Source organism: Drosophila subobscura, chromosome E (assembly GCF_008121235.1).
Source record: "Drosophila subobscura isolate 14011-0131.10 chromosome E, UCBerk_Dsub_1.0, whole genome shotgun sequence".
NCBI lineage: Eukaryota > Metazoa > Arthropoda > Insecta > Diptera > Drosophilidae > Drosophila > Drosophila subobscura.
In genome coordinates, this window is record NC_048531.1 from 4,358,409 (window position 1) to 4,375,209 (window position 16,801).

The 16,801-nt window shown below is 47.5% G+C and overlaps 7 protein-coding genes across 7 annotated transcripts; 3 read left to right on the forward strand and 4 right to left on the reverse strand.

Annotated features, from left to right (window-relative positions):
- Positions 1-73: 73 nt before the first annotated feature.
- On the forward strand, positions 74-1,360 carry LOC117890145 (plant intracellular Ras-group-related LRR protein 7). The gene is made up of 3 exons (XM_034794834.1): positions 74-341; positions 408-992; positions 1,048-1,360. The coding sequence occupies exons 1-3, from the start codon at positions 162-164 to the stop codon at positions 1,297-1,299; spliced, it is 1,017 nt and encodes a 338-aa protein (XP_034650725.1). The 5' UTR covers positions 74-161; the 3' UTR covers positions 1,300-1,360.
- On the reverse strand, positions 1,316-1,897 carry LOC117890148 (mitochondrial import inner membrane translocase subunit Tim10). Its single transcript, XM_034794837.1, has 2 exons — positions 1,712-1,897; positions 1,316-1,648 (listed from the first exon to the last, which is right to left on the reverse strand). The coding sequence occupies exons 1-2, from the start codon at positions 1,860-1,862 to the stop codon at positions 1,521-1,523; spliced, it is 279 nt and encodes a 92-aa protein (XP_034650728.1). The 5' UTR covers positions 1,863-1,897; the 3' UTR covers positions 1,316-1,520.
- LOC117890149 lies at positions 1,778-2,242 on the reverse strand. Its single transcript, XM_034794838.1, has 2 exons — positions 2,130-2,242; positions 1,778-2,064 (listed from the first exon to the last, which is right to left on the reverse strand). The coding sequence occupies exons 1-2, from the start codon at positions 2,165-2,167 to the stop codon at positions 1,911-1,913; spliced, it is 192 nt and encodes a 63-aa protein (XP_034650729.1). The 5' UTR covers positions 2,168-2,242; the 3' UTR covers positions 1,778-1,910.
- Positions 2,243-2,402: 160 nt separating this feature from the next.
- Positions 2,403-2,781, forward strand: LOC117892017 (cytochrome c oxidase assembly protein COX19). The gene has a single exon (XM_034797910.1). The coding sequence runs from the start codon at positions 2,483-2,485 to the stop codon at positions 2,756-2,758; it is 276 nt and encodes a 91-aa protein (XP_034653801.1). The 5' UTR covers positions 2,403-2,482; the 3' UTR covers positions 2,759-2,781.
- On the forward strand, positions 2,755-3,566 carry LOC117892014 (phosphopantothenoylcysteine decarboxylase). The gene is made up of 3 exons (XM_034797906.1): positions 2,755-2,929; positions 2,990-3,129; positions 3,199-3,566. Exons 1-3 carry the CDS (start codon positions 2,755-2,757, stop codon positions 3,457-3,459), a joined length of 576 nt encoding a protein of 191 aa, XP_034653797.1. The 3' UTR covers positions 3,460-3,566.
- On the reverse strand, positions 3,499-8,131 carry LOC117892009 (cyclic nucleotide-gated cation channel beta-1). Its single transcript, XM_034797900.1, has 6 exons — positions 7,997-8,131; positions 7,535-7,636; positions 5,254-6,897; positions 5,044-5,193; positions 4,551-4,980; positions 3,499-4,494 (listed from the first exon to the last, which is right to left on the reverse strand). Exons 2-6 carry the CDS (start codon positions 7,559-7,561, stop codon positions 3,578-3,580), a joined length of 3,168 nt encoding a protein of 1,055 aa, XP_034653791.1. The 5' UTR covers positions 7,562-7,636; positions 7,997-8,131; the 3' UTR covers positions 3,499-3,577.
- An 834-nt stretch (positions 8,132-8,965) lies between these two features.
- Positions 8,966-15,184, reverse strand: LOC117892015 (high mobility group protein Z). The gene is made up of 3 exons (XM_034797907.1): positions 14,974-15,184; positions 9,443-9,671; positions 8,966-9,370 (listed from the first exon to the last, which is right to left on the reverse strand). Exons 2-3 carry the CDS (start codon positions 9,599-9,601, stop codon positions 9,188-9,190), a joined length of 342 nt encoding a protein of 113 aa, XP_034653798.1. The 5' UTR covers positions 9,602-9,671; positions 14,974-15,184; the 3' UTR covers positions 8,966-9,187.
- Between the last annotated feature and the right edge of the window lie 1,617 nt (positions 15,185-16,801).

The following is a 16,801-nucleotide window of genomic DNA, read 5'->3' on the forward strand; positions in this document are numbered from 1 at the left end:
TGAATACACAAGTACATAGCCATTTATGCATATATAGAAATTGGCAATTGGTTATATAATAAACACTCAAAAGCACTTAGATTTGCCTACAACAGCAGGCCGTAACAGCATTATGTTTTGAAAATTACTATAAATTAAGATTAAACCAAATTTGTATCGCAATGGAGACGATATTTCAGTTCTTCCGCACCAACTATGTGCTGGCCAACTGCGAGAATGCCATCATCAAGAAGGCCTTCACGTTGAATCTCTCCCACTACCAAATTTCCGAGGCGCCCGACATCATTGGCCAGTGCGAAAGTTTGTTGAAGCTCTTTCTGAATCAGAACAAGCTGACAAAGGTAAGCTGACAGAGTGCTGAAGTCATTTAAACAAATACATATGTATAAGGATAATCACACCAACAGATTCCCTCTTCCATTACCAATCTCGTGCGCTTGCAAGTTCTTACTCTGGACTACAATAAGCTGGACGAATTTCCGCTCGCCATCTGCCAAATGATGCAACTGAAGTTTCTCAACGTCAGCTGCAACAACATCAGCCGCCTGCCCCCGGAAGTGGGGTGTCTAACCCAGCTGGAGGCCTTCTGGTGCAACAACACGGGGCTGCTAGAGCTTCCGTCGGAGATCGGGTGTTGCGAGCGCCTCGAGACACTGGGAGTGCGCGGAAATCAGCTGACAAAGCTACCCCCATCGGTGGGCTCTCTCGCGTCACTGCGCTGGTTCACGGCCGAAGGCTGTCAGCTGAGCGAGGTGCCACTCTCATTCGCATTGTTGGCCAGCTTGGTGCACCTCAATCTGAAAGGCAACCGTCTCACACGGATACCAGGGGTGCTGATGGCAATGCAGAAGTTGAGGTTCGTATTCCTCAATGATAACCTTATCGACGAAATGCCCACACGCTCCCAACTGCAAGAGCTGCGTTTTCTGGACATGCTGAATTTGAAGAGGAATCCAATTTGTCTTCATGAAGCCTTGCAGCGATTCGCAGTGGTACGTTGATGATTGTTAAGTTAAAATGAACAGCGTCCATCAATCGGTTTTACAGCGTCAAACAAACATCTACATGGAACTGCCGGATCACCTAATGAATGAAGCCGAGGAGAATGCCGCTGCATTTCCTGGCAGGGATCAGACTCAGGACGGCCAGCCCGAGACTGATGACACGGCGACGTCGGACTGGGCAAACAGCGCGCGAACCAGTGAACTGGACACGACGGACGAGAGCTCGTTGGAGGATAAACTAGAAGAAGTCGGAATGATGTTGCCGGCAATGTCGCGTTATATCACTTCCTTTTGAATTGTATAGTATCAGCTTTTCAGTATTACACAGCACGCATAAATGTGTTATTTATTGTTAAGATTTGTGTGTTTGTACATGCACCTTTAACAACATATCGTACCGCTCGAAATGCACTCTGGGCGGGCTCTAGCCGGTAGGGGAACGGGAAGCAGGAAACAATACGATTTGGTTAAGTAGGAAATGGTGCCAATATGACAGGTGTTTTGTGTGTTAACGCATTAACTTGACATATTCTTCATGAGCTCTTCGTCCTGCATGGACATGGCCGTCAGCTTCTTGCCAATCTTCTCATGAATGTCCAGGTACTTGGCCACACAGCGGTCGATGCAGACCATCTCACCCTTTCCTGCAACAAAACGAGTCATGTAATTAGAGAACACTCACGAAACGCATAACCTGCCACACTCACCCAACTCCGACTCCGAATAGCGCGGTGGGATGCACTTCTTGTGGCACACGTTTGTCATGCGGTTATATAAATCGGACATCATTTCAATTTCCATTTCTTGCATGAGCTGTACTTTGGCCTGGTCGGCCGGGCTGATCTGGGACATATCCATGGTGCGTGGTGCTGCTTTTAATTGATGGTTAACTAAATGTGTTCGAACTTAGTCAAAACGCCTGTCGGAAGAGGAAGAGTCGTAGTCGCCGTGATTCGCTTTTCTCATGCGTTCACGTATTCGCATGCTCTCGTAACGCCGGCTATCAACGGATTGCTTAGACAGCACAAAAGCGTAAACTCCAGCAGCGGTTAGTATTCCCCTAATCAGTCAAGACTTCAATTTAGAATTGACAAAATCTAATTACACAATTTTTTTTCTACAAACCAACAGACAGCAATTCGTCCAGCGTTTCCTAACGTCATAACTATATATATCGATATATATTTTTGTGTGATAGTATGTATTTGTAGTGATGGTTTTCTCGACTGCCTAAAATATTTATACGAAGAGTTCTGTGGGATCAATGCAACTGAGAATCAAAACAATTTTTAGTGCAAATTGGCACAGTTTCACGTTGTTATAACAGACATACCGGCATTTGATTTCACCTATCAATGTACAGGTAGGTGCAAAGAAGTATCGATAGTTTTGTGCGATCTCTATTTATCTTCTTTCGTAATTCAGTCCCGAATATCATCAATGAATTAAGATAAGATCAAGAAGACACATATCCCCAAATGACTTCACAAATCTACAGCCAGAAGAAGTTCATACCCACGCCGCCGGAGAAGGGCTCGTTTCCACTGGATCACGAGGGCCTCTGCAAGAAGCAATTTCTTCTATACGCCAGCTGTCTGCGGCGAAACGCCCAGGACACTAGCCTGTGCCGCGAGGACGCCCAAAACTACCTTGGTTGTCGCATGGACAACAATCTTATGGAAAAAACTGAATGGTCAAAGTTGGGCTTTCACGACAAGAAACCGGCTGCAGGGGAAGACAAGCAGCAACAATGAAACCAGAACGTAATCTGATTATAGCAGCCACAGGTAGTGTGGCTACCATTAAGTTAACACAAATGATAGCAGAACTCTCCGATGAGCGGTTGCCCTACAAATTCCACCTGAAAGTCCTCATCACCGAGGCAGCCAAACACTTCTTCGAGCTGGAGCAAATACCCGAGAACGGTAAGCGACGATCCTACGATAATCTGCGTAATACTCTTATAGAACTATCTGCATTTTCAGTACCCATTCTCCATAATCGTGATGAATGGTTGGGCTGGAACCACCGCGGGGATCCCGTGCTGCACATCGAACTGGGAAAGTGGGCCGATCTGATGGTGATTGCTCCACTCAGCGCGAATTCTCTCTCCAAAATTGCCACCGTAAGAATAATGAAGCATATTTCTTGGTAATCTCTTGTGTAAACAAGCATATCTTTGTGGCTATTGCAGGGGATTTGCGATAACCTTGTGATGTGCGTGGTGCGTGCTTGGGACCTGAAGAAGCCCCTGCTCTTTGCGCCAGCCATGAATACGCGCATGTACGATCACCCCATCACGAAGGAGCAGATCGACAAGCTGGTGAGCTGGGGCTACAAGCAGATTCCATGCATTTCCAAGACACTGATGTGCGGCGACACGGGCAATGGGGCCATGGCAGAAGTGCCCACAATTGTTGAAGCGGTGGTGGCTGCCTTTCAGCCCAACAATTAATTGTTAAGGTCGGGCGATGGGCGGAGAGCAAACACCCAATTTTGTTATGCACACAATGTTTATATATCGCAGAATATTTTGTTACAACAATTAGACAAATACTATAATTGGCTTAGCCTTACAGATCCACCACCTGCATGTTCTCCATGGAGTTGTTGGCCGAGTGGTTGATCAGGGCCTTCTCCGAGTCGGTGAGATTGATGAACTTGTGCTTGGACTTCAGCTCCTGCTGTATGGAGGACAGCAAATCGGGTGAAGAGCGCCCCGTCTTTGTGCTTCTTCTGCTCTCTCCGTTAGCAGCGCACTTCTGCTCTTGCAATTCAGGATCGCCCGACACCTCAAGCTTCGGCTCCACTATTGTCTCCATTTGGAGGGACTGGCCCTTGCGGCGCATTCGCTTCGAGCCGCGTGTGATGAGCACCACGGCAGGCGACTCGAACGGCAAGGCCTGTATGACTGTCTGCAGAAGTTTCGGAGCTATCTCTGGAGTCTTGGGATTGCCGATTACCACATCCGCTTGCAGGGCACTGCGCGCACGCTCTCGCTCCTCCTCGCGTTCCCTTGCTGCATTCTTGCGCATCAGTTGACGGGCTCGCTTCTTGAGAATGGCCTGCGCATTGGGATAATAGGCAATCACCTCGTTCAGGTCCGACTTGGACAGCACAAACAGGTTGGAGTAGCCCTTGGATCGCACATCGGCCGTGCGACGATCGGCCCCGTTGATGCCCAGCAAACTGATCTCTCCAAAGACTGAGCCTTCGGTGAGGGTGGCCAGAACCACGTCGCTGTTGGGACCGCCCATCACCTGCACCTGGCCCAGCTTCACAATGTACATCTCGCGGCCGACCTCCCCTTTGCGACACACAAAGTCCTTGGGCAGAAAGGTGACCGCGCGCAGTTTCAACACCAAATCTCGCAGCAACGCTTCCTCGCAGTCGGCAAAGAGTTGGACTTTGGACAGCGTCTGGATGTGCACGGAGATGGCGATGTCTGTCTTCAGGTTGATGGGCAGAGCATCAAGTATATTCGATTCATCTGAGAGGGAATTAGAGTGTCAAAAGGCAGGATTACCGGGAGGGGGATATACCCACCCAAAGTACGCTGCTGCTCCCAGGTGAACTGGAACCACATCTTGACCCTTGACTGCACCTCTTGGGACAGATTCAAGCGTCGCATGTACTCGAGCGTCTCATCCTCCAGCTGGCGGTACTCGTGCCTGTTCCTGGTGGCCGTGGATATAATGTCGCGTATCTGTCCAATCAGCAGCGCAAACACAAAGACGCCCATCAGCCAGGCCACCGTCATGAAGACGTACTCCCCCTGGCGTTCGGGCTTTGGATTCTTCCCTATCGATGTGGCCGTCTTGGTGGCAAAGGCAAAGCACCGCACATACGGATGTCCCTTGCCACTGAAGACCCAGCGGTTCTTGCCCAAGCCCTGATAGTCACTGTAGGCATAGTACAGGGCAGCCGTGATGTGGATCATATACAGCATATAAGTGAGAGTCTTGGCCACGCGCACCTACACGGACAGCAGCACTCCATAAGACAAGGGAATGGCAGTTGGATTCAAGTGGAAACTTACAAAATGCGGCGATGATATGACCCGATCCAGCAGCCGAAACACTTCCCAAAAGCTTTGTATCTTGAAGAAGCGAGGAAAGCGCAACCAGACGGCGCCCGTTCCCAGCTTTAGGTAGAACAGCTCCAGGGGCAGCAAAGCCAGAAGATCCAACTGTTGAAGAATGGCATGGGATTGGATTTGAAAGGTAAAGGTAAAGTGTAAAGGACGCACCTTAAACTGTAGCTTCCGCATGTAGTTCTTTCTCGTGAGGTTCTTGTTCTTCACCCAAAAGCCCTCGAAGAGGTACATGACTCGATGCTTGAAGAAGACCACGTCCAGCAGATAGACAATGTCCGCACAGAAGTCGCAGGCCAGCCAGATGTTGGTGTTCTCCTTGGTCTGAAAGGGAAACGAGGCGCGCAGCGGTATGACCCAGGCATTGTAGAGGAACGACAACGACACCACACACAGCCAGGAGATGTAGATCTTCCCCTGTGGATCCAGCGTCCGTTCATCGTTGTTGGCGCCGCACAGGCTGGAGCAGAGCCACACATTGGAGCGAGGAGTGTCGGCCTCAAAGAGGCGTCCGCGATGCGGCGATGTGCCAGCCGGCACCAGGCGCACCTTGTGCTCCGGCGAGGGGTGCAGGCTCTTGGTGCTCGCGTGCAGGGCCGTGGGCGGTGGCGAGGGCGAGCTGGCGTTGCTGGACGACGGCGTGGGCGGCAGCTCGATGCGGGACTTCACCTTGTTGGCGCGCGCCGTGAAGCGTCGCACCAGGTGGCGGACTTGGTCGCGCAGGAACTGCTGACCTTGGGAGTCCAGGCTGCCGGCGCTGCTCGGCTTGCGATGCTGCTCCTGCTCCCCATCCATTTCGGGCTCCACCACGGCGACGATCTCGCTCTCGTTGAAGGAGGGCGAGCGTAGACGGCGCACATTTTGATCCTCGTTCTGCAGCTCTGGCGACTCGTTGTAGCAAATCTGCACGTCCTGTTCGTCTTCGTCCTCCTCCTGGATAGGCTGGGACTCGTCTGCCGGCTGCTCGCACGACTCCAGGGGCAGCACCACCTGTCCCGTGGCCGCCGCCAGCTCTTCGGCTCGCTGCACTGCCACCGGATCGGGCACTGGCATGGCCACCATTCCAGGCAGGGGCGTCAGCTCCAAGTTGTCCGACTGCAGGATGCGTCTCACGCTGTCCGGACTCACCAGCGGCTTCTCGTGCTTCAGTATGTGCTTGACCAGGGCGTGGGTGGCGCCGATATTGCTCTGCTGCTCGGCAGCGTCCACACAGCCAATTCTCCCATTGCGAAAGTACAGCCGGGAGTGGTAGAACCGAGGACTGCTTGGGCGCTGGCGTCGCTGCGGTGCCTTGTAGGCATTGATCTTGTAGGTGATGCGCTTGACGGGACTCGGCGTCTTGTTCTCCTTGTCGCCTCGACGGATCTGCGCTTGGACCTGCACCTGCAACTGCTCCTTCTCCAGCTCATTCTCGCGCTGCATCATTTGCTCTGTGGCGGTGACAAACTGCTCGATCTCCTTGATGTCCTTGGAGATCTCCTCCAGGCTGCGCCGCACCTGCGCCTCCTTTTCACCGGGACTCGAGTAGCGTCGCACGCTCTCCGGCTGCTGGTTGATCACATTCCGCATGAAGGCGTGCCGCTCCAGAGTGTCGCAGAACTTGGGCTCTGCCGCTGGCCGCTTGGACCTGCCCGACTCGTAGCCGGAGCTGGTGGTGGGAGAGGTCGCCATTCGCTTGAGATGCGAGTGCGCCTTCTGTAGATGGAAGTCGTCGTACGAAAAGTTCTCCAAAATGTTGGGCGATGACTTCAGCAGCGATGCATTCGCCTCCAGTTCGAGCTCCTCGCTGCGCTGGTTCAGCTGTGAATGAATCGAGCACTCGGTTGATTCGATGGCCAACAGCTCGTCTCGAGGCGAACCAGCACGCACATCCAATAAAAACAACTACCGCTGCTGCTGCCACTCGAATGTGCCTCGCATGGTAATTGACCCGAGAAGCCCGCACATTCAACATTTCCACCAGCAATACCTCATCTATCCATCAATGTACACGAGTATATGTATCTATCTATCTGTTGGTTGTTGGTTGAGGCGCGTGCCATTAGCACGTTTTGTTTTTGGTCAGCAAAGGACGCGGGTTCAAGCAGGTGAATATACCAAGATGTACCTTGAACCCTAGTCCTGGTGGGGTCAAAGTTTCAGGCTACTCACAGCAGTTATTCCAATAAAGGAAGCTCCTCTTTATTCTCTATTAATTGTAGTCCTTCCTCGCACAGGGTCAACATATTTCTCGCAATTAGATAAGTATCTAACAGATAGAGAAGTATCCAGAGAGTGTCCAAGTTAGCTGCAAGAATTCATCTATCCTTTTCCTCACAGAATATTAACCTTCCCCCATGGAGTACAACAACCTCTTCAACTTCCCAGATAACTCCAAGTAGCTCCCAAACTTGACTTCTTCGCGCGTGTACAAAAATAAAGACAACATTTAGCTTACCATGCGAAAGCGTCCCATGCTGGACATTATGGCGAATGGCCAGCGAGCAAGTTCAGTGTCAGCGTAGGGTCGGCTCTGTGCTCAGGGTCGTTTGCCTTGGTTCTGAAAGGAGAGACACAGACAGATACGTGCTAAATTGCGTGCTGCACACGGCGTATGATTAATTTGCTGTACAGAGAGACACGCAAAACGAAGTGCACCTGGCGACAGCGCTTGGTATCTACAGTCCCGAACTATCCATATGCTACGCCGTATTGATTTTTCCAGCTGTTGCAACTGTTGGGTTTTACTTTGCTGATTTACTTATTCCTTTGTTTTGCTCAGAATCTGATTTGAACGCATGCCAACAGGTGGTTGAAATCTTATTGAAAATTGTAGATGCCGAAACGCTTTTCAACGTGTTTTAATTTCTGGTCTGCACTAATTAATCTTATAAACTTTCTTAATTGCCTGAAAACTCACTTGCCCAACGGCACTGGGGTATAAGGTTTTGCTTTTATGGATGCTTCTCGATCTCAAAGGAAAGGAGTCGCCTATCGCCGCTGAGGGAGAAGATGAACTGGACAACAAAGTGCCCTGCACTATGCCAAACAAAATCAGCGCAGGCGCTCTGCTCTCTGCTCTAACTAAAGTACAGTGGAACTGAACGTATTAAAGAAATTTAACATTTACTTTTAAAAATGTAGCAAAAAGCGGAAACTTGTTAACTTGCAGCTGGAAATTATAAAATAAATAAACTGTGAGTTTGTTATATTTTAATGTTTTTTTTCCAATAATCTCTTAGCCCTTAGTAAAGCTTTAATGAGACTTTCGGCACTTAAAGCTTCACCACTCAAAGCTCTTTCCCACTCAACCACCCACTCGAACTCCCGCTCACTCAAAAGAGAAACAATTATCTACTGATTTTTTTTTACAAGTTTTTTTATATATTTTTTTTGTTTGAAATAATATTCCATTCAGCTCTACATTTACAATTTCATAATTGTAATTATTTGTTTGTTTTTGTTTGTTTTGTTTTCACTTTTAAATTACACAATTATATATATTTAAATATATACTCATGTAGGTATTTTAAAACGTAAGTGTTTTTATTATATATATAATGTGTATATATAACTTTTGTTTTGCCACCGAATGTTTGGATTCGAAATTCAAATAACTTTGATGCAATCGAAAAGGGGTAAAGGGCCAACTGGTACAGGGGCTTTACCCCAAAGATACGCTGGCGTGGGGCGTGGGGGATTGTGGAGGTTCTTGAAGAAAATTTACATACATATAGGTACATACATAGGTATATACGCACAAAAACCTAGAATATATAGAACAGTTGCTAGTTCTCCGACTGGAAATTATGTTTTATCATCGCTTTTTCTTCGCTTTAGCTTATTTTTTATGGTTTATGCTGTGTCTGTGTCTGTGTCTGTGTATGTGTATGTGGATGTTGGTGTGTTTCATGGATTTCTTTTTTAGTGCATATTTAAAGATTTAAGGTCTTAATTCTTTGTATTTTTGTTGTAGTTTTTTCATATTTTAAGAGTTTTTTTTTAGTTTGTTTCTTTTTTTATGTTTTGTTTTTTTTATGTCACTTAAAAAATTACATTAATAAAATGTATTTTAAAACTTATGCAAAATAGCTGCCATTTCGCATTCCCTCTACTCGCTCTCGTCCTCCTCATCCTCCTCGGAGGACTCCTTCTTCTTGATCTTCTTGACGGGCTTCACGGGCATCTTCTTTCGCTTCTTGGGCGCACCGGAATCAGTGCCGCCATTGGCCTCGTACTCCTTCACCGCCCGATTGTACTCCTCCTTCATTTTGATGGCCTTCTGCTCCCATTCCTAAATTGACACGAAATTCGAAAGAAATTATATTATAGCTTGAGATTTGTAACTGCAAAGCCAACTCCTTACCGTCTTGTCCTTAAGTCCGCGCCACAGCTCTCCACCGCGCTTGGCGATGTCTGTAACCTTGCTGCCGGGATTTTCCTTCTTGATGGATTCACGAGTCTCGTTCAGCCATAACATGTAGGCGGACAGCGGGCGCTTCGGGCGATCTCCTGCTGCACTCATATTTGTGTTTTGTTTTTTTTATGCGTTACACTCGTCTGACAAATTTGAAGCTTTCAATGAGTTATGGTAGCTGCAATTGATGAAAGATAAAATACAATTAGTAAAGATGAATATGGAAATGTGCGTTTCAGTCCAGTTACTTTCGGTTATATTATTCTGTTCTCCCCCATAAATATTTAATAATTGCATTGTGGCCCGTGCACAAACAGGCTCCAATTAAATAGTCCTTCAGCCAGTATGTGTATGAACGCACAGACAATATTGATATGCTGCCCACCCAACCACAACTAACCCATTCCTACGCTCTGAAACTCACCCAGAGAGAGAGAGAGAGAGAGCCTATCAGAATGGAATACTTTTGGATACATAATCCTTATGTATTAATGTACATTTCCTTGTACATAATCACTATTTATGACTGGAATATTTCGGGTTAATTGTGGGGGTGATTGATAACCTACATACATATGTACTTATTTATGTACTTTATATACCTTAAACACTTTCCTGTACATATGTAACACACAGTTCATTGCACTATTGAGGCTATTGTGTGCACAGGTTTTGTTTGTATATCTGCAGCCAAATTAAACCTTTTATACGTAAAGCCAAGCCCAATCCACAGACCAGCTGTTTTGGGGCCAGGATGACAATGGTCTAACATCGGAATAGGGTACGCGGCATGCAAATGAAGCGGCGGCAACAGGCCCTGCCTCCCAACGGGGGCCAGAAGCCATGCACTTGACCCAAATCCCAAATGTTGCAGAAGAGAGAAGCAGATAACAACGTGAATTGGGTTAACAAACGACTCGAAAAGCGCTCTGAAGGAAGCTCTGCCTGGAGGCCAACAGGGGAGACCCACCGGGGAGTCGAGGAGGAGTGTGGCGCATCAATCAGGATGCCGACGCCTCCGCATATTGCACAACATTCTCCATTGGCCAGAGCCGACCCCCATTTATCTGTGTGTGTGTGCAGACATATCCTGGGACATCGGTGTCCAAGAGCAACAGGAAAACAGCGGCAAAATTCTTGCTAGTTAAGCGCGACCACACACAGATGCACACCCACACCCACACCTCCCACACACAAACACAATCACAGAAACGAAGGGGAAGACGGGGAGCTCGTAGATGGATGACGAGAAGGCTTCGCACATTTCCGCAACACGTGATGCAGCCAGAAATTCGCCTGCAGCGCATGGCCAGGAGTGTGAGGGAGAGAACCACCTAGAAAATCGAAAGCGAAAACTGTTCCCGTTCGTCTGCAACGTCAGTGTGTTGGCGTGCATAGGGGTTGTGGCACGGGGGGAGACGTGAATGAGTTGCGTCTGTCGTTTCTCGATGCAAATTTCGAGGATAATGAGGAAAGCGCTCAATAAGGATGTGTCGAAAAATCGCAGGGATGGCAGAGATGGCACAGAGCTCGCGGCCTCCCAGAGAGCACTAAAATTTAACTTTAAGTTGAATTTTTAGACTCATTTCAAGTCAGCAATTAGGATCCGCACTCAAATCAAACCTAAATCTATAAATGTATGGCTATAAAGACGTATTTACTTATAGGCTGGAAGTCAGCCCATATCAAGCTCTATCAATGCCTCTCCACTGCACATTACGCATACGCAGCATGGACAGGACTGGCAATATTACGCATACGCAACTTGTGCGGCAGAGGCCCTGCATAATGAATGCCAGACGTAGGGCAAACACAGGACACACACAAAAGGTACACAAAGGACATTAAATGGAATACTTAATAAGTTAAAAGAGACCAGAGACCGGAGCCCAAATCCCCCACAGAAATGGCCATCTTGTCGATCTAAAATTGAAAAGCAGACGTCGTTGTCTCTGTCGCTGTCGCTGTTACGCTGCTGCTCTGACGCAGTCAGCGTCAACGTCAGCGTCGGAAAAGGCTTTCGGCCTGGCCAAAAGGCATAAAACTGACAACGCTGCCGCTTATCTATCCGAATGTGTGTGTGTTTGTCCGTGTGTGTGTTTATGGTGTTTTTGCCCAGCACCACCCAAAAGCAACCATCTAGAACCCAGGAAAACCACCCGACATCACCCAACCACCGACTGCGACTGCGAGGCTTGTGCGCAGTACCAGCATTTTAGGGTAGATATTTTTACAGGGATTTGCGCACTGGAAGCCCAGCTGCAACAACCACAGCCAGAACGGGAACGAGTACGCCAGTTACATGCCAGAGAGCGAACGCACAGTGGTGACTTTTAAAAGGGGGAATAAATGCTCACATAATGCTGATAATGGCCTCGCTTGAGGGCCGTTTTTCCCTATCCCTTGTTTCTCCCAGTGTATGGTACAGTCAGGTCACGAAATCAAAGGGTAAGCGGTGTAAATGTGCTTGAAAACCGATAGATGGCGCATTGGTGGTGTGTTTTTGCATTTAAAATGTTTATTTTCTTGCTCCTCAGAGCCGTCGAATAGGAATTTGTAATTGATAAAGAGTTGTAAAATATTAAAGTCAATTTCGTTTGAGAGATAAAAGGTAAAAAGATGATAATCTCTTCAAGAAACACTGAAACACACTGTCATCCGGATAGCAGTTCTGTGTCTCTATACCCCCTTGGTGCTTGTTGCCTTGTTGTATCTTCCCACAGATAAAACCAATATACGATTAGGAACCAGCACAAAACTGGCGCGAAAAGAGCTTTGTAGCTGTAAATCAAGCAAGCTCTCGCTCTCTCAGTACCGCACCTCTCTTCAATATGCTTGTGTTTGTGTTTTTTGTGTGCTTGGGGGGTATAGTACCGCTATATGACACAACTTTTGGCGCCATTTTTAGTTTGCACTCGAGAGTGCAGCACGGAAAAGCGCAAAAACAAAAGCACGCGCTCGGAAAAAGCGAAATTAAATAACAAACCAAAAGGATTACCCCTATAGAATTGATGTAGAATGGAATCTGTGCGAAGATCCACAAGGATCCACAAGCACATGGCACCTTAATGCACTACAAACAACGGGAACGTGACCATCTACAGGAAGTGTTACTCACGGACACACACTGTCAACCATTAGCCATGTGACCATGCGGAAGGTCATCAAGGGAGGTGCCGAGTGGTCTGTCGGGAGGCGAAACTGAATGCCAATTGGCGACAGGATTATGCCCCACAGCCTGGAAAAGCTCCTAAGCACCCAAGGAAGGCCACAGGAGATGCCGCACCAGATGTCGACAGGTGGGTGGACAGCGGGCGTGCCGTCTGAGGTCTGTCTGGGGTGTGGGGCTGAACCCGATCAGAAATCGAAGAGCCCAGCTGCAGCAGATGCAGAACATGCATTGGGGAATGTACAGTGGAGGTAGGAAATATTGCCTACAGCCAGAGCAGCACATGGTAACAGAAGGTAAGGACCAATTTATTCTTTATTGGGAAATAAAACCTTAGACACCTTTTGAAACATTTTAGAAGGATGATTACTAAATTTTATTTTGTAACACTTCTTGGCTAATTTACTTCAAAATAAAATTTCTAAAAATAATAGGCTCTAAATAAAATTGATTTGGAGGAAAATACACCAATTTTCCATTTGCTAATTTCTCTCTGTCCCACTCAAAACAAAAGTCAATTGTGTTAATCGCTAGCACAATTAATATTTCCATGCACTGTCGAGCATTTCGTTTCAATTAAATGCTGATAAAACCAAAAATAATCGCAAATGCGAGGCGGAACAACTAATTTGACGGCGACTGTGACAGCGCTGGCTAACACTTGGCGCAGGCCAGTGTAAAAGTTGAAGCCCCTACTAATGAAAAATACTCGTATTCTCATATCTCTACGTACGTTTTGCTGCTGTCGCCTGCCTGTGTTTTACACTTCACTCTTGGCCCGGCCTGTTTCTGCTTGTGCTTCTTTCTGCTGGGGAGAGAGACCGAACACCGAACAACGAAAAACGTACTGCGAACACTGAACTGAACTGTGAAAATCAACTGAAGCAGCTGTACCAGGGCCCAGGCAGCCAACGAAACGCAGCCAAAGCAAACGCAGAGCAGAGGTAGAAGCAAAGGCAAAGCAGAGGCAAACGACGACCGAAACGAACGAACGCTGTACACAGCGAGACCATCAAACGGCACGGCACAGGCAGGCAGGCAGTAAAGTATCTGTATATGAGTGTGTCTGAGAGTAGAGTCGACCGAACCAGGCGGCAGCCAACCAACACACAGAGTCGTTGGAAGAGCTGTGTATGTATACAGTGGTGGCAAAATGAGAGTGTACAGCACCGCCTGTCGCTGCGTGCGTGCAAAGAGGGAAATAATTTGAGTTTTTGTGGTGGTCGCACAGAGGCGTCTCGCAAAATCGGGCTGGCTGGCCCTGAAGCGTTCGTACGGCGCATGCACAGTGCAGGCGCTGCATATTGGCGGGGCTAATGTGACTTGTAAAACAGTGATTAAATATTAATGACGAAATTAACTAGGAAAAAAGATAATACTATTTAAGATATACAAAAATTTTTGTAATTTTTGCTGTACACTTTCTGCCTATGCTTACAACTAATCATGCCTCAATTTCATACCATTTCCTCTACTTCCCATACAATCTGTTAATACGCGCATGTTCCGACTATTTTTGCCGCGACTGTACACGCTTAACCATATAAAAGCGTGGAGCGGAGGAGCCGTAAGCTCTGAGTGGAACGAAATGCTAGTAGTATTTGGCGGCGCCGCCGTCAACGCTTACCCCTCCGGCACACACATACCCCTCTGCAGCGAAAACCCCTCTCCCAAATCTAAATGTTAAACCGAAACGCTGCCCACTGCCGCCCACCTGCCTCCCCCCAACCATCCCGCAAAAAAAACCCCTCCTCGTCAAGCTCTTCCCCTACATCACCTCTCCCAGCATTTCTCTCTCATAGACATTTTTACAACTTTACAAAATATCAAAAGCAGAAAAAAAGTTTTCGTTTTATTTCCAAGAAATGAATGCATAAATATTTAACCTACAATATTGATTTGGCATTTACAAGCCTAATCGATTGGGTAATCAACGAATGGGGCATAGATTTTTCCTAGTTGCACTTTTGGTTCGATATAAATTTTCAAAAAATAACCGTCAATATTTCGCGCGCGCCCTCCATTCAAAATTTCAATCCCATGCAATCGCAGCAACAACGATGTCGACGATGGATGACGACGACAACGATGGGAACAACGACTACAACGCGGCCCGACCAAGAGCAAGAGCCACCTAACCAAAGGCCCAAGCAAAACCCCAATGTATAGAGAATACCCACGCCAGAAATTGGGTCGTTTAGTTTATTTAGCAAATTTTATATAATAAATGGCCACGATGGCGGCGCTTTTTGGCCAGACCACACAGATGGAATAGTTAGTAATCAATCGTAGTGGAACACTTAGCACTCACCCGTACGAAAATGTCGCGTAATTTGCCTTTTAATTGCACGTCCAACCGAATCTTCTGTATCTTGCACCAGCGTTCAGTACTACTAGCCTGCTGTTTGTTCACTTTATAAATTTTCTTCTACTAAAAACTCAAGTCTGTTCGGTTTGGTTCGGTTCGGTTTGTTCAGCGTACGTAGTACAGCCTTGCCTTTGGAATATCAAATACACTGAGTGAATGCCAGCCAGCGCCAGCGAGCCACAGCCACAGAGCCAGAGCCAGAGCCATAGAGAGTCACACAGGCAGAGCAGAGCAAAGCAAAGCAGCAGTACGTACGAAGCACGGGTACGACGCAAACTCAGGCACTACCGACTGCCTCTGTGTGCGTGTCTGCAGTGTCTGTGTGCACTGTGCGCTGTATCTGTGTGTGTGCGGTGCTCAGAGCTGTTTTCGTCGCTCTATGTGCGAGGCAAAGGCAATCGACAAACACACAGAAAAGCAGTACGGCAGCAGTACGTGTGTATCTGGCCTGGCTGGTCGACTCTGTCGCTGTATGGGTGTATGGCTGAAATTCGTTCGTTATATGAACACAGGCGGCGCGGCAGATGGACGGAAGCCGGGTGCCAGGGACCGAGGCGGCAGAGGCATCAGCAGCAGCACCACCAACAGAGCCGCAGAGCGCAGAGTCAGAGCATTGAATATGGCCGCCTGCTTTTGCTTTGCCTTTGCTTCGTATCTATGGTATGGTACGGTATGTATGGCATGGCACGGCATGGTCTGCTTTGTACTCCAATATTGGATGGTTTTAGGCCTGACATGGGGTGTACGAAGTATGAGAATATGCTGATAAATGAATAATCTATCAAACCTCATTCAAAATTGGGAGACATTTTGATGGGTTATAAAGAATTTTGAGTGAAATAGATGGGACAACCCTAACTACCACAATACTAACCATTCAAATGTAAATTTAAATCTGGAAAATATTAAGCAATATATCAGATGGGGTCATTTTCAACCTTAACCAAATGGAAAAGATTCCCAGATATTTACCAACAATATTTCAAGATTATAAATTATGGCAAAACTTCCACACTAAACATGAAATTCACTTAAACAAATATCACAATTTGTAGATAAAAATACGACTATTGATTGGGCATCGTTCAATCTGTAGCTACCCAAACGAAATTCCTAAATATCTGTAAGAGAAAGTTCAACCAAAGGATAGCGCACATCCAGGTGCGACCAGAATCGCATGTTTTTCGCCTCCGTATGGACTGTATCTCGCTGTAGAGCCCCACCGCAGTACAGCTACAGCCAGGGCACAGTAGCAGCGAAAATACGAACCGAGAAAAGCACCGAACGAACGAGAGTGTATGGAGTGGTTTTGGATGTTGGTGCGGGGAGCGGGGCAGCGGGGCTGAGAGGCAAACAGACGGCGGCGACGGCCGGCCGTTGTACGTGTCGACACTGCTGTCGTACTATGTACGGGACTGTGTGTATGCCTGTATAATTGTGTGTGCGACTGTATCTGTATCTCTACGCGAGCAAACAGCCACAGAGCGCACAGAGCATGAAATCAACGTTCCCCACTCGTTCGCCTGTAGGGTATACAGGCAATGGGATATTGTGGACCTGAATGCGACAGAAGACCAGACCCGGTCTCATGTTGCCTGCCTGCCTGCCGGCCGGTTGGTGGTGCATTTGTTGGGAGAACTGCCGGCTGAATCGCTCATCGGATTAGCCAGATTCCATGTGTGCAACTTCAAAAGATAAAACCCGATCTTAATAAAATGTTGCAATTTGAACTCTATGAAGTTGTATCTCATCTCAAATACACATTCATAAA

What these genes read in the sequence shown, in the direction of transcription:
- LOC117890145 (XM_034794834.1), top strand. Translation starts at nt 162, where the DNA reads ATGGAGACGATATTTCAGTTCTTCCGCACCAACTATGTGCTGGCCAAC. An exon ending in ATCAGAACAAGCTGACAAAG is followed by an intron (nt 342 to 407) that starts GTAAGCTGACAG and finishes TCACACCAACAG; the next exon opens with ATTCCCTCTTCCATTACCAA. An exon ending in CCTTGCAGCGATTCGCAGTG is followed by an intron (nt 993 to 1,047) that starts GTACGTTGATGA and finishes TCGGTTTTACAG; the next exon opens with CGTCAAACAAACATCTACAT.
- LOC117890148 (XM_034794837.1), bottom strand. Translation starts at nt 1,862, where the DNA reads ATGGATATGTCCCAGATCAGCCCGGCCGACCAGGCCAAAGTACAGCTC. An exon ending in CTATTCGGAGTCGGAGTTGG is followed by an intron (nt 1,649 to 1,711) that starts GTGAGTGTGGCA and finishes GTTTTGTTGCAG; the next exon opens with GAAAGGGTGAGATGGTCTGC.
- LOC117890149 (XM_034794838.1), bottom strand. Translation starts at nt 2,167, where the DNA reads ATGACGTTAGGAAACGCTGGACGAATTGCTGTCTGTTG. An exon ending in GGACGAATTGCTGTCTGTTG is followed by an intron (nt 2,065 to 2,129) that starts GTTTGTAGAAAA and finishes TTGACTGATTAG; the next exon opens with GGGAATACTAACCGCTGCTG.
- LOC117892017 (XM_034797910.1), top strand. Translation starts at nt 2,483, where the DNA reads ATGACTTCACAAATCTACAGCCAGAAGAAGTTCATACCCACGCCGCCG.
- LOC117892014 (XM_034797906.1), top strand. Translation starts at nt 2,755, where the DNA reads ATGAAACCAGAACGTAATCTGATTATAGCAGCCACAGGTAGTGTGGCT. An exon ending in GGAGCAAATACCCGAGAACG is followed by an intron (nt 2,930 to 2,989) that starts GTAAGCGACGAT and finishes CTGCATTTTCAG; the next exon opens with TACCCATTCTCCATAATCGT. An exon ending in CTCTCTCCAAAATTGCCACC is followed by an intron (nt 3,130 to 3,198) that starts GTAAGAATAATG and finishes TGGCTATTGCAG; the next exon opens with GGGATTTGCGATAACCTTGT.
- LOC117892009 (XM_034797900.1), bottom strand. Translation starts at nt 7,561, where the DNA reads ATGTCCAGCATGGGACGCTTTCGCATG. An exon ending in GCATGGGACGCTTTCGCATG is followed by an intron (nt 6,898 to 7,534) that starts GTAAGCTAAATG and finishes ATTCATTCACAG; the next exon opens with CTGAACCAGCGCAGCGAGGA. An exon ending in GGAGCAGCAGCGTACTTTGG is followed by an intron (nt 4,495 to 4,550) that starts GTGGGTATATCC and finishes ATTCCCTCTCAG; the next exon opens with ATGAATCGAATATACTTGAT.
- LOC117892015 (XM_034797907.1), bottom strand. Translation starts at nt 9,601, where the DNA reads ATGAGTGCAGCAGGAGATCGCCCGAAGCGCCCGCTGTCCGCCTACATG. An exon ending in GCGGACTTAAGGACAAGACG is followed by an intron (nt 9,371 to 9,442) that starts GTAAGGAGTTGG and finishes GTGTCAATTTAG; the next exon opens with GAATGGGAGCAGAAGGCCAT.